The sequence below is a fragment of the Archocentrus centrarchus genome, unplaced genomic scaffold (assembly GCF_007364275.1).
Source record: "Archocentrus centrarchus isolate MPI-CPG fArcCen1 unplaced genomic scaffold, fArcCen1 scaffold_48_ctg1, whole genome shotgun sequence".
In the NCBI taxonomy this organism is placed as follows: domain Eukaryota; kingdom Metazoa; phylum Chordata; class Actinopteri; order Cichliformes; family Cichlidae; genus Archocentrus; species Archocentrus centrarchus.
Genome location: NW_022060272.1, coordinates 490322 through 505461, shown reverse-complemented (window position 1 = coordinate 505461; position 15140 = coordinate 490322). Strand labels below are relative to the sequence as shown.

The 15140-nt window shown below is 41.5% G+C and overlaps 1 protein-coding gene across 2 annotated transcripts in view; it reads left to right on the top strand.

The window, feature by feature from the left end:
• Nucleotides 1-15140, top strand: part of dis3l (DIS3 like exosome 3'-5' exoribonuclease) — a 35875-nt gene that overhangs the window by 8395 nt on the left and 12340 nt on the right. Inside the window, exons 5-12 of one of the 2 annotated variants that reach the window (XM_030725184.1) lie at nt 575-742; nt 2797-2875; nt 3045-3224; nt 3856-4025; nt 5152-5313; nt 8875-9122; nt 12028-12120; nt 12216-12504. In XM_030725184.1, the coding sequence (XP_030581044.1) occupies nt 575-742; nt 2797-2875; nt 3045-3224; nt 3856-4025; nt 5152-5313; nt 8875-9122; nt 12028-12120; nt 12216-12504 (1389 nt within the window). Of the gene's footprint in view, nt 1-574; nt 743-2796; nt 2876-3044; nt 3225-3855; nt 4026-5151; nt 5314-8874; nt 9123-12027; nt 12121-12215; nt 12505-15140 lie in introns of those variants that run through there. The other variant, XM_030725185.1, reaches the window with a different exon arrangement.

Below are 15140 nucleotides of genomic sequence, written 5' to 3'. Positions count from 1 at the left end.
CATATACCAGACTGCACTTTGCTGGGTGCTGCTCTGTGTAGATTTGTGAAACACGTAGAGCATGTTTGACATCATTTTTAGAACAGCCTCACTTAGAAATGAGTTTAGTGGCTGTTCTGGACCCACAGCTGCAGATAACACTTTGTTGAAACCTAATGCAACATTTGGTTCTTTAAAACAACTGCAGCACAGATTCAATGTCAGTGCATGGTTTCTTCTTCCCAGCACCAGAAGTCACATGAACCTGTCTTTAAAATATTAAATGAAAACTTGGATTTTCAATTGAGCAAAATGCTCTACTTCTCTATTCCCCTCCTTTGCACTCATTGCTTACTCAACTGAATTTGAGTGTAAAATGTCCCTTTTATGCCCTTGTATGGCCATCATTGGAATAAGAAGGCCGATTTAAATTGATTTATTCTAAATCTGAACCCTATGTTACATGCAGATGGTCAGAATACTTCTTAGCTACAGTATGTAATGTAGCATCCTGAACTGTTGGAGCACATTAAAGTACCACTTCTACTTTTAGGTTCCTGGAATTTCTTTACCTGTGTGTTTTTTCCTTTGCCAGGATTATTTGCAAAGCTTCTGGTCAGATCTGCAGGCAGCTCATGAACTGTACAGCTCCATTTCTCAGGCACTGCAAGAGCAGGGGGGTGAGGATGGGGAGAAGGAGTATGCTGAGCATCTGCCTGCTGAAGTTCTAGAGGCTGGTATCAAGTCTGGACGGTACATTCAGGTACAAATCTACCTACCTGCTTTAAGTATACTGAGTGTCTGTTTAAAACACCAGTTAATATATTTTAGATGTCACAGTAGACAGACAGGCTATCCAGTCACCTTTAAAGCTATTTTACATAAGTTTTTAAAAGATACTGCCTGTAGATATCGTCAATCTTATTAATGTCTTATTAATGAGCAAGAATTAAAAATCAAAAGAGAAAAAGCACAGGTCTTTTAAATGAACTGCTCATGCTCAATTGCAGTTTTTAATAGTTTAACTGCAGACAGCATCTGTCAAAACCTTTCAATCTATTTACGTGCCATAATAAAATCATATTTTAAAAAAAATAAAATAGCCTTTACTCTGTGCTCTTGGAAGGCTTTCTTCTTACATCAGTAGAGTTCAGACAGTGTTGTATCTCCTGGATTAGGTCGATTTGGTGTGTGTGTCTGCATGTTTAAGTGTTCCACTGAATGAGTGTGTGTGTGTGTGTGTGGTTGTACGCCTTTAAAGGAGGATGAAGAAAAGTGTTCAGATCAGCATTCTCAGAGCTGAGCTTTGTGATGCAACGTTTCCTGCTGCACAGAACAGACGTTCTGATGGTGTACATGTTCATAATTAATGTTAATAATAATTCAGTGTTTAACCCAGGGGAGTGGCTCAGAGTTTTACTCCTTCAGTCACTGCGTACACAACTGTGGAAATCACTTTCTATAGTTATATATTGTACATTAATGCTCATTTTCTGACATCTCCTAACTAAAAAGATTATGTAGGCAGAAGATGATGAGTTTTTTTGTTTTGTTTTGTTTTTTGAGAAACTGGGGGCTCCATGTGCTTATACTTTTGATTCACACACATGCTCCTAAATACGTTCTGTTTTTAGTCGCAACTCTGGGTGAAACACTCAGGCTTACATGGATTCTCCTGAGCTCTACAGAGTTTAAACAAAGCATCAAAACAAAAGTGTTACTCAAGGAGTCGTTGCAGCCCTAAACAATCAGACTGGTGAACCAAACCGTGAAGATAGGTGAAGGAGTTGTTGAAACTAGATTAAGGAGAGCGGTGATGATGAGTGAGCAGCGGTATGGCTTCATGCTGAGAACGAGCGCCACAGATGAGATGTTTGCTTCCAGAGTGTTGATGGAGAGGTTTAGGAGCTTCACTGTCTTTGTGGATCTAGAGAAAGCAGATGGTAGGGTGTGGGGCTGTATGAGGAAGTCAGGAGTGGTACAGAAGTATGTGAGGGTGGTGCCGAACATGTATGAGGACAGTGAGAGAGTGGTGTGTGGTAGGAGTGACAGATGCATCCAAGGTGGGGGTGGGATTACATCAGGGATCAGCTGTGAGCCCCTTCCTGTTTGTAATGGCGATGGACGGGCTGAGAGATGAGACCAGGTGGGAGTCTCCATGGACTTTGGACTATACAGTGGAGAGAGATGGGGAAAGACATGCGGGATGCGAACCTGCACCACCCGCACCACCATATGGCTTTGTGGCATGTGACATGTTCGCCTGCTCTTCCACTGAGCCACCCGGGTGTCCCATAGATGACACTGATCTATAGTGAGATCAGGGAGCAGGTGGAAGAGAGCCTGGAGAGGTGGAGGTATGCTCTGGAGAGAAGAGGAATGAAAGTCAGTCAATGTGTGTGAATGAGGAAACAGGTGTAATAGAGTAGAGTAGAGGTTGTGAAGGTGGGCCTGTTTAAATACCTGGGGTTAACTATCCAACCCAACAGACAGTGCACAAGAGAGGTGAGAGGCACGGTTGAGATGGTTTAGACATTATGCAGAGGATGGATAGTGGACACACTGGACAAAAAGTGCTGAATATGGAGCTGCCAGGCAGGAGGAAAAGAGGACCATCACAGAGGAGGTTTATGTGTGTAGTGAAGGAGGACGTGCAGAGGGTTGTGTGAGATGGGAGGATACTGGGATAGGTTGAGATGGAGGCAGATGATCTGCTGCGGCAAAAAAAAAAGGAGCAGCCAGAAGAAGAACTACTTAACATCCTACATGAACATTTCTGCTGAACTGAAAATCTGATCCTTCTTTCCTTTTTACTAGGGTACACTGGATGTCAGCAAGCATCGGCCACAGAACGATGCTTTCATCAGGACTAAGAATATCTCGAACAAAAACACAGGTGCAAAACAAGAGAAATGCTTTCCATTTTCCTTTGTGGTGTTTGTTTAGGGCCACCACTGAGCACAGGCAGAATAGGCACAGTCAACTTTTTTTTTTTTTACTGCACATAAACATCTCATTTCTGATCTCTTCTCTTGACCTTAATCTCTTTTCCCGATCCATCTCAGATCTACTGTTGAACGCACTTGTTTACGGTCGAAAGAATCGGAACAGAGCAATGCATGGGGACGAGGTTGTAGTGGAGTTGTTTCCCAAGAACGAGTGGAGAGGGAAGGTCACAGCCCTGACTCAGGGACAGGGGGATGAGAAAAGTGGAGAGGACAGCGAAAGTGCACCCATCCCAACAGGTGGGAATGCTCATACTTCATTAAATCCAATGAGATTATATTTTCTGTCTGATTTGCCTGAAAGCATTCAAGATACTGTGTCTCAAAAATGACTCATGAAAATATTAGAACATTGACCAGAAAAGAAACAAGTTTTTTTTTCTTGAACCTGTGATATTATTTAAAAACAAGGTTCTTTGCATACTACACAGTAAACTGTTGTATGACTGGACAGTTTTTTACCACATTTAAATTACTTTTAATAATCTTCAATCAAAGCAGCCATGTCCACAACTCTTAGAGTTTGTTGCCTTTTATTGTGTTTAATGATTCAAAGGTCAGCGTTAACTTTATAAACAAACAAAAAAAATCCTCAGAAAAAGGTCAGGTACAAGATCTGATTGAAAATGAGTGAAAAAGCAGCCAGTGTCCAAAGAAAATTTTGAAAGACCACCTAAAAGCCTGGAAAACTGTTGCTCAAGATCAATTTAAAGATTATAAGGAAGTCTAGCTCCTTGGAAGAAATATGTATTGACTTTTGCACAGTACTGTACATCAGTTTGTTTCAAAAAAACCAAAATGTATCAAAAATGTTTTATGATCATTCTAACTATAGTCTCTCTGTACTAATATCTGATATTAAACCCCACAGGCCGTGTTGTGGGGATCCTGCAGAGGAACTGGAGAGACTACGTGGTAACTTTCCCACAAAGGGATGGGACTCAGTCCCAGAGTAGGAATTCCCAGCGCATCCTGGCTATACCCTGGGACCATCGTATTCCCAAAATCCGCATCAGTACTCAGCAGGCTGATACTTTGCAGGTCTGACTTTGCTTACATCTAGTGGTTAATTTATCCACTTCATGGCTCAGTAACATCCATCCATCCATTCTCTTCTGCTTATCCTGTACAGGGTTGTGGGGGGCCTGGAGCCTATCCCAGCTATCATAGGGCGAGAGGCAGGGTACACCCTGTACAGATCACCAGCCTGTTGCAGGGCTAACACAGAGAGACAGACAATCATTCACACTCACAATTTAGAATCGCCAATTAACCCAACTCCAGTAACTGCATGTTTTTGGACTGTGGGAGGAAACCCAGGCAGAGATGGGGAGAACATGCAAACGCCACACAGCGAGAGGCCACGGTGGATTTGAACCCAGACATTCTAGCTCTGAGGCAACAGTGCTAACCACCGCACCACCGTGCTGCCATTGGCTCAGTAACACTAGAGTAAAAATGGGATGGCAGCCTCTTTGCAACAAGGAAAACTTGTTGGTTGCCCATTGAATGTTTTTTTTTTTTTTTTTTTTACATTCGGTGACCAATTGCAGGTACTTGTGGGAACCAGCTATGCGACCACTTTTAGTAGCAAGGCGATTGCACAGGTTGCCTGAGCGCAACACATCTCTTTGCAATACGGGACTCGACTTAACTGTTTGCCACCTGATTGTGTTCTGGTTATATTCCTGTGTAGGAGCAAGGCTGCTAATTCCTTTTTTGTAGTTAAATCACCATCCTGCAGCAACTACAGCACTCTCTGTTGAGGAATATCTGTTTAAAATCTATGAATTTCTGGCTGGACTCTGAAAGTAGTTAATGTGAACTTTTGTTTAATATGAATGTACATATGTAGACGGCAACAAATTTTCCATTTTTCCCAGTTTATCAGAGTTAAATACCATATTATCACAAACAGATTGCATATAATTGTGAACGTGACACCTTTCAGTTGCAAACTGATAGCAGACAGACTGCTGCTTATCACTGTTTTATTAGTGTCAACCCAGTTGACAACCCAAACACAGGTTTTGGTCGTGCTCCGTTCTCTGACCAGTGTTTCACCTCATGTCACTGTAGCATTATCCTCTTGTCTCCAAGTGTGACCAGTGTTTGCTAATTTTCAGTGTTGTCCTGTTTCTATCCCTGTCTTCTCATCCTTACTTAGGACCACAGAGTTGTGGTGCGCGTTGATTCATGGGAAAGCACGTCGCTCTATCCCAACGGCCACAGTGTGCGGGTTTTGGGTCGAGCTGGAGAGCTTGAGACAGAGGTCCAAACCGTCCTCATAGAAAACTGCATCCATGTTCTTCCCTTCTCAGACGCACAGGTGAGAGCAGCTACGTCACAGAAAAATTCAAGTTTTCCATCTTTTAACGGCAGAGAATTCCACAAGCTGAAAAGCAGAACTTATCACCTGTTATTTCCTCTATAGTAGTTGTTAGTTAACACATCAGCGATTGGTTTCAAATTAGTCATATTTTTAGCTGCCTGACAAATGTAAGTTCATTTTTTTTAAACTCCAATGTCTTTCCAATCAAAGACTGCAAACATGAATCAAATGCAAACTTTCATTGTGCAACACAAATATGTGTCCACGTGGTTTGAAAATATTTCATCTTCGGTGAGTAATTTGCTTTGTGCTGTGTGGTGAAATTTGTAGGATTCTAGTAAGTTCTGAAAATATGTTGTTACTAAATGTCAGCTACTTGTTTTGCTTTGGAAGTTTCCCCATAGTTCCCCCATTGGCTGTTGGGGATGAATATTTATGGGTTGCAGAATGGTGAATTTTTGAAAGGTCAATAAAGTTCCCTTTTCAATGACAGTTATCATAAATGTGGTCACAAGCTAGTATATTCCTAGTGCCAGTCCTAAGCTCAGATAAGTGGGACGGTTGTGTCCGGAAGTAAATCTCACACAGAATCTTTGCCAAATCAAACATCTGGATCCATGCGATGTGGAAAGGAAGCAGCCCAAAGTATTTTTATCCAATAGCCATCAAGTTACCATTAAGACAGCATCTAGTGGCTATGGCTAATAATACTGTAGGACTTTATAGGGTTAAATAATCTTTTTTTTTTCTTTATTCAAATTGATATTATTTAATTTTTTTAATGATGACCCTTGGAGAGAGAATCTCTTATGGTTGAAAGCACAAATTAAAATGTACCAGTTTTTAAGATTTCCAAGACTGTTTGGTAATTTTTGAAATTTCAGACTCATCTTAAAATGATTTGGCAAAGTAAAAAAGATTTTTGGAGTGTTTTGTTAACTAAAAATAAAAGACTACCATTTATAGTATAATGGAACAGGGAGAGAGGACAAAACACATGCTGTGGAAGAGAGCCAGAGATGAATAAAAACTAATGATTAAATGCAGAGTGGGGTATAAACAGAGTGAAAGAGGTGAATTAAAAGAAACAGTGCATTATGGGAACCCCCCAGCAGCCTAGGCCTATTGCAGCATAAGTAAGGGATGGTTCAGGGTCACCTGATCCAGTCCTAACTATAAGCTTCAAGAATCAAGAATCAAGAATGCCTTTATTAGTCCCACAAATGGGGAAATTGCAGTTAACAGAACATCCATCCAAAACAAAAACATAACACAGACAGGGGGGGACAGATGTCTGAGGTCATGCAACCGTTTCCAACGGCGCTACCTTTAGCAGAGAGACAGAAAGAGATACATTGGGATAGTTAGGTTCAAAAAAATCATCTCATACTGTGTTCATAAAGAACACCTTACGAGGTTCCAAAAAACACCTCAGCAAAAAGCATATTGCACATATAAAGCCGGGATAGCAGTATGGTGGGTAGGGTCAGGGTCAGGAGGGGACGCAGACGGAGACGAGAGGATGGGGGCATTGTGGAGCCCAGATGCCAGCTCCCAGGCAAACAGTTTGCTGATAGTGATGGAAGTTCATCAGCAGCCTTGGTACACCAGATCCAGCTTCACAAATCACAGAGAGGGCTGAGGGGGATAGCGGCCTTCACACATAGTTCTGGAGAGATATGATTGCCAGCCAAGGCCGGCTAGGGAGCCGAATTCTGATAATGCAGGTGTTGTTTTGGAACAGGCTGCTTGTTTTTTCAACCGCCTTCAGTCTCACTGGGAAACCATTCAATAAATCCAATAATCCAAATTCATTAGTTACCGTCCTCACTGAGCAGAACCGTACCTTATCTCCAGATCGAACCCCTCTCACCTGCTACTCCCCAAGTCTACGGCTCAGGTTCATCAGGCTTTGAGTCTGAGTCTGTACCATTCTGGTCAGCCCATCCACCTGGGTCGGCAGCCTCTGCAGATGTCGAACTGCCGTCCAGGTTTTCTTGATTTCACGGTAAATCAGGTATCCTCCAAGCCCAAACAGAAAAGATACCGCTACCAGATAGCCAAATATGTAAGCGTCTTCCACGTCTTCCACCTCTAGGGCCGAGAAGCACACAGGTCTCCACGAGCTCCAAGAGTCGATGACGTATCCAACCGGGTCTGTTCCACTCGGACACGCAGGCTCCCCTTTCCCAGATCTCATAGTGGAAAAAATTCGATCAGTGGTCTTGAAGGCCCAGTTTGCCAAATCCATATTGCTCTCAATCTTATTCTTATTCGAACAGTGTGCAAGAGACGCTCTCACAGCAAGCAGCAAGCAGGAAAGATAGGGAGGGCAGGGAGAGAGAGATAGAATGCGACCGTCCCCGTCAGAGGCTGGAGCAAGAAAAGCTTGATCAAGAAGGAAAGTTTTAAGCCTAATCTTAAAAATAGAGAGGGTGTCTGTCTCCTGAATCCAAGCTGGGAGCTGGTTCCACAGAAGAGGGGCCTGAAAGCTGAAGGCTCTGCCTCCCATTCTACTCTTAAGTATCCTAGGAACCACAAGTAAGCCAGCAGTCTGAGAGTGAAGTGCTCTGTTGGGGTGATATGGGACTATGAGGTCTTTGAGATAAGATGGGGCCTGATTATTCAAGACCTTGTATGTGAGAAGAAGGATTTTAAATTCTATTCTAGATTTAACAGGGAGCCAATGAAGAGAAGCCAATATGGGAGAAATCTGCTCTCTCTTTCTAGTCCCTGTCAGTACTCTAGCTGCAGCATTTTGGATCAGCTGAAGGCTTTTCAGGGAGCTTTTAGGACAGCCTGATAATAATGAATTACAATAGTCCAGCCTAGAAGTAATAAATGCATGAATTAGCTTTTCAGCATCACTCTGAGAAAGGATGTTTCTAATTTTAGAAATACAAATACAAAAAAGCAGTCCTACATATTTGTTTAATATGTGCATTGAAGGACATATCCTGGTCAAAAATGACTCCAAGATTTCTCACAGTGTTACTGGAGGCCAAAGTAATGCCATCCAGAGTAAGTATCTGGTTAGACACCATGTTTCTAAGATTTGTGGGGCCGAGTACAATTAGTAATTTTGTGTTCTAGAGCTTGTGCTTTCAGGGCATTAGTGCCACCTAAAGATTCTGCTGCCAGGAGTCTGAGGGGAGCGCTGAACAGTATTTTCATTAATTTACCGTGGCTCCAAAATGTAGTGTTTTACACATTTGTTTGGCAGGCAAAAGGTCGCCTGTTCGATTTCAGCTGGAGACACAAAATCCTTTTGGGGTTGCATCAGGCAGGGCACAACTCAGCCACATCAACACATGCAAAGCTACCTGCTACCAAACACTGTTTTACTTTGTCACTGTGGAATATTTACTGTTTTATTGTAGGGTCTTTGCCTTACAATATAAAGCACCTTCAGGCGACTGTTATGATTTGGTGCTATATAAATTGACTTGAATTGAAAATATATTGTGTAGAATCATAAGAAAATGTGGAAAACCTGAAAGCTCTAAAAACTGCGCCGCATGCGACGGTTTAGCTGTGACTGTGCCTGTCCATCCACAGCTGAGAGAGATGCCAGTGAACTCTCCGGAGAAGCCGTGGAGTGTTGACCCCTCTGAGGTGGCACAGCGGCGGGACCTCAGGGAGAGTCACCTGGTGTTCAGCATCGACCCACGCGGCTGCGAGGACGTAGACGACACTCTGTCTGTGCGCAGCCTCGCCAACGGGAGACTGGAGCTGGGAGTTCACATTGCTGATGTCACTCACTTTGTCAAAGAGGGCTCGCTCACAGACTTAGAGGCACGGTTGAGGTAAGCTTGTAGTTGAGTAGATGCAATATAAAAGGATAAAAGAAAAACTACCTTACAGCATCGTGCACAAGATTTCAAAAGAATTTTCAGAAGTACAAGAAGGCCAGGAAGTTGCTGCCTGAATTAATGTTGCATCAGTAATGCACTGCTTGAATTTCTGTAAGATGAAGTTGTAATCATAAATTACACCGAGGGCCACATTAAATAAGGCTTTTCGTGTCTATTTTGAGTTACAGATGTGACGCATTCTGCCCTAAATGCATGTGATTCAAGCAAGTGTACAAAGGCTTTTTGTGTGTAACCTCAGCGTCAGGCATTTACGCCCACGATGGCTGCTGTGGCTTAGAACGTAGCACTGATTGTCCACTAGTCAGAAGTTTGGTGATTGAGTCTCCGGCTCCCCCAGGCTGCGTTTTGAAAGCTTCTTGCAGAAGAATGTCCCCCGATGCATCCTGCAGAGTGTGAGTGCGAGTGTGTGTGTGTGACAGAAAGGTGTGAATGGGTGAGTTGGTTGCAATGAAAAGCGCTTTGAATGCTCAGAGTATAAAAATGCCATCTAAGCAGTGGCCCGTTTATCATATCAGAGTGATGTTATGGAGATCTTGTGGTCATTTTGGATATGATGCCAGAAACAGAACAAGGTGTTTTTAAATGGAGCAGCACAGGAAGGTCCAAGAACCAGTGGGGGAGGGTTCATTTCATTGAGTTCTATTGACTTTTTAACCACAACTGATTAGTTTTATTCTGCTGAGTAAAGAACAGTGTGTCACACATCCTTTGTTTAAGATCACCTTTACCAAGTTAAGGCTGTTGGGAAACCACTGGGAGGCATGTGAGGGTGGGAGCGAGGGAGTCTGCTTTTACCAACCTTGTCTAACTTTCAGTGGTTCATCTACCATTACAGAGTTATATTTCTAATGAACCCCTTGTTCCCTGCATAATTTACGCTTGCGGTTGCACTGATATGACAACATAATTTGGGATGCCCTCCCTCTTTTAGTGACACCCCCACTAAGGATTGTGTGGTAAAGTTTTTCAGGATTCCTGCATAGATCTCTGACATAAAGACGCTGCACAGCAGTCACCAGTCTGTGTTTGCTGGAGGCTGACGAATCTCTGTGCAGGCAAACTGGTGGCTTAATTACATCCTAGTTATTTTGAAATTCAGGTCAGTAGTCTTTTCATTGTTTTGGACGTGTTGTTTTTGTTGTTTTATCACTCGTGGTAGGACACTGGTAGCATTATTCTGATTGTCCATCATTTTGATGGACAAGGTCGTATAAAATTCTCTCATAATGTAATTTTACCTGTGGTTTTAAATGTTATTTTTAATGATGACAGATATTTAATAGCGTAACTTTTTCAAAAATCATAATCATCATAAATAGTAAGAAACAGAAACCGAGTGTGCGCTCACTCCTCATGTCAGCACGATTTATTTTTATCTGCAGTTCCAGCACTCATCGCGCATAAACAGTCAAAACGAAGTAAATGAGGAACTTGCCAGGTGGAAAAGTAGCTCCCTTTAAACCAATTAAAAGCAGCTCTTGAAGACATTAAAGTCAGAAACTTTGTCAAACTTGATGAAAGAAGACCAAAAGAATTTAATAAGTAAAGATGGAGACAAGAAGGAGACTGCAGATATTGGATATGTGATCACAGAGAAGGCAATCACGCCTGTGAATCCACCCAACACTGAGGGCCAAGATTAGTTAATGGTGGCAAAATATGACAAGAGCACACAGAAGCAGCTGAGGACAACAGAAGGCTCTGGCTAGGCTGGAGGATTATGAATATGAATATGAAGAAACCAGTGGTGAGAACGGCTTTGCTGGAGCAACAGTGGCAAACATGGAAGAAAGGCTGGGATAACTGGACGACAGGACAACACATCTGGAAAGAGCTGCGACCTTTTTACTTTACTGACAGGCTAAAGGTGATGATTCAGAGTCAAAGTGAAGCTGTAATAATGTTTGAGTACACGGTGTCCTACAGGGATCTGAGATTTATGGTTATTTGCTTGTCACTGCAAATTCATGACATTACAACTACTGAAAGCGCGCAGCACCTCTCGCAGGTGAATAAACCCCAAAGACAGCAAAGCTCCACCACATGCAATTACACTATGTAACACAAACAAGTGTTGTTTTCTCACTCTTTCATTATAAAACAATAGAAAACGTCCATTATTCCTGTCAAACTTTGCTTTTATGGGTTTTTGAATTATTCTTTTTTGCCCCAAGTTTTGGAATCAAAAATATATATTTTTACATGTATAGAACTCTGAAAAACACTTTTTAAACCCAAAGACACACACACACACACACACATATATATATATATATATATATATATATATATATATATATATGTGTGTGTGTGTGTGTCTTTGATGCATGCACATCTTGGTTGAATGTAATGAAGGGAGGTTACTGCAGAGGTGTCTGTATTTTATTTTGTGCTTTTTTTTAATGCACTTTTATTCCTCTGCTTTCTCTTTGATTTACTTTAAAATTCATTTTTTCTTTTCTCTGTATTGCATTTTATAAACCGTCACTAAGCACCCTGCACACATCACCCACCCGTCGGACTCACCTGTGTCAGTTTCACACTTGAGAGTCATGATTGTTTATAGAAATAAATGAAAACTGTATGAATGTGGTTTTAAACCTTAAAGTCTGTCAGAATGTGGAATATGATGAACATTTATTAAATCATAAACTATTTTAATTATTTATTTTACTTATTTATTTCATAGCTCCTGACTTATTAATAAACAGACTAATAAAGACAGTGATGAAGATGACAAAGATGGAACAGACTGAATATTTAGTCACTGATGTCTCAGAAAGAAGACGATGAAGCTGCTGCTTTGATCTTGTTGCTTTTTCTGTTCCAATTAAAGGGCTACGACCTACTACCTGGCAGACCGCAGGTACGACATGCTGCCTGCTGTGCTCAGCGCAGACCTCTGCTCACTGCTGCAGGGTGTTGACAGGTCAGTGGACTTCCGATCATATTTTCAAAGATGTCAAAGACGGCATATTTTCCTGTGCTTAAAAACCCATGCTGTTTGTGTAACTGTAAATGCAGGTATGCAATGAGCGTGCTTTGGGAGCTCGATGCACAATCCCTCGAAGTCCAAGAGGTCTGGTATGGTCGTACGCTCATCCGCTCCTCCTATCAGCTCCACTATGAGCTGGCCCAAGCGCTCCTCAATGGGGAACAGGCTGAGGTACCAGAGCTGACCAACCTTGGCCTCAAGGAAAAGGATGCTAAGCTAGCTCAGCTTACCCAAGCACTCGAGATGCTCACGCATATAGCCAGACACCTTCGAGCAAAGAGGGACAGAGGAGGAGCGCTGGAGCTAGAAGGAGTGGAGGTAGGATTGATTTTTTTTTTTTTTTTTTTTGCATGTAAAGATTATAGACATTCGAGATTGACATTCATGATATGAGTGTGAATGCATCGTACCTGAGGCTGTCTTACCTGTTACATCATTATTACTGATGTCGAGAAGGTAACAAATAATGCTTAAATAAATCTTCAGCTTACCTGCCTTGAGAGGAGAGGAATGCATCGTGCATGTGGATGGCCTTGTTACTACTCTGGCAGCACTCAGCTGCAGAACATGTTCCCTTCTAACTCTGTCTGGGTGATACTTTTATTTGCAAATATAGGCAGAATTACAACACATCCATTTTTTTTTTTGTCTTTGGTGATTTTGTCAGATGACATCATGGTTAGAAAAGCCTAAATGGCCACATAGCACAGGTAATTACAACTGCTGCTATATTTTAGGGCCTGACAGTCAAGACAAGTTTATGTTTATATAAATATATGTTCCATTTTTATTATTGTTATCTACAGAATTAGGTGTCAAAGTCTTAAAACACAGAGATACCAGATGCTTCTTTTCCTTGGTGATGAATTATAATAGTCTATATATTGCAGGCATCCGTGCTGAACAGCTTCCCCAGCAGAAATCATTTTATCTTCCACTGCATCAGAAAGTCATTTCAGTGAGAATATTGGAATGAAGCTTGTGCAGAAACGGAGCACTCCACTGTGAAACCACTGACGGTGTTCACATTAGATCAGAGCGATTCATTTACGGTGGCTGGTGGGACATCCGTTAAAACCTCATATAAACAATTCCTGTTGTCCTAAAAGATCTATAAGATGCTCGCTAATAAAATGTCTTACCTTTATTTATTTATTGTTTATTCAATTGCATTCCTTGTATAGCTGTACCCATAAAATATATATTATGAATTAAAAATGATTCTGCAAAGCTGCTTTTTAGATAGTGGACAAAACAAATTGTTTCCAAAAGTGTATTTAATGGTAGAGCTGTCATCCAAAAATACATTTTGTTACCTTGACAGAGCTGCAGTATTGACCACTGATGAAACATCTGTTGTCCTAATGGATAAGGACAATAGATGTTTCATCAGTGGTCAGTCTCGTATCCTCAATCTGTGAAAATGTGTCCTTTTGGTTCCTGCTGAAGATAAAATTGATTGATCATTTTCAGCTCCATGTTTTTGTTCATTGACTCTTCTAAAGTAGATTTGGGTCTTGGTGCGGCCCCTCAGTTAATCTTCTGTCAGAAACAAGTTTTAGCTCTTCTCTGTGCCAGGACCAATTTTATTTACATTATACATGCTTCCCTTAGGCACTATTAGAAAGCATAGCATACATTTTCGTTGTTATGCAGATGATATCCATGAAGCCAGATGACACACACCAATTAGTTAAACTACAGGAATGACTTAAAGACATTAAGGCCTGGATGACCTCTAATTTTCTGCTTCTTAATTTAGATAAAACTGAAGTTCTTGTACTCTGCCCCACAAATCTCAGAAACATGGTGTCAAACCAGATACTTACTCTGGATGGCATTACTTTGGCCTCCAGTAACACTGTGAGAAATCTTGGAGTCATTTTTGACCAGGATATGTCCTTCAATGCACATATTAAACAAATATGTAGGACGTCATTTTTGCATTTGCGCAATATTTCTAAAATTAGAAACATCCTTTCTCAAAGTGATGCTGAAAAGCTAATTCATGCATTTATTACTTCTAGGCTGGATTATTGTAATTCATTATTATCAGGCTGTCCTAAAAGCTCCCTGAAAAGCCTTCAGCTGATCCAAAATGCTGCAGCTAGAGTACTGACAGGGACTAGAAAGAGAGAGCAGATTTCTCCCATATTGGCTTCTCTTCATTGGCTCCCTGTTAAATCTAGAATAGAATTTAAAATCCTTCTCCTCACCTACAAGGTCTTGAATAATCAGGCACCATCTCATCTCAAAGACCTCATAGTACCATATCACCCCAACAGAGCACTTCACTCTCAGACTGCTGGCTTACTTGTGGTTCCTAGGATACTTAAGAGTAGAATGGGAGGCAGAGCCTTCAGCTTTCAGGCCCCTCTTCTGTGGAACCAGCTTCCAGCTTGGATTCAGGAGACAGACACCCTCTCTATTATTAAGATTATGCTTAAAACTTTCCTTTATGATCAAGCTTATAGTTAGGGCTGGATCAGGTGACCCTATGCTGCTATAAGCCTAGGCTGCTGGGGGATTCCCATGAGTTTCTTTCTTTCTTCTGAGTTTCTTCCCTCACTCTGTTTATACCCCACTCTGCATTTAATCATTAGTTATTATTAATCTCTGGCTCTCTTCCACAGTGTGTATTTTTCTTCTCCCCTCACCCTCACCTGGTTGTGGCAGATGACTGCCCCTCCCTGAGTCTGGTTCTGCTGGAGGTTTCTTCCTGTTAAAATTAGTTTTTCCTTCCCACTGTCGCCAGGTGCTGCTCATAGGGGGTCGTTTGATTGTTGGTTTTTCTCTCTGTTATTGTAGGCTATTTATTTTACAATATAATGTGACTTGAGGTGACTGCTGTGATTTGGTGCTATATGATAAAATTGAATTGAACTGTTTTGTCTTCATTGCAGGAATGTGGTTTAATGATGCAATTACAATGTTTTTAAGTAATTACTTTCTTT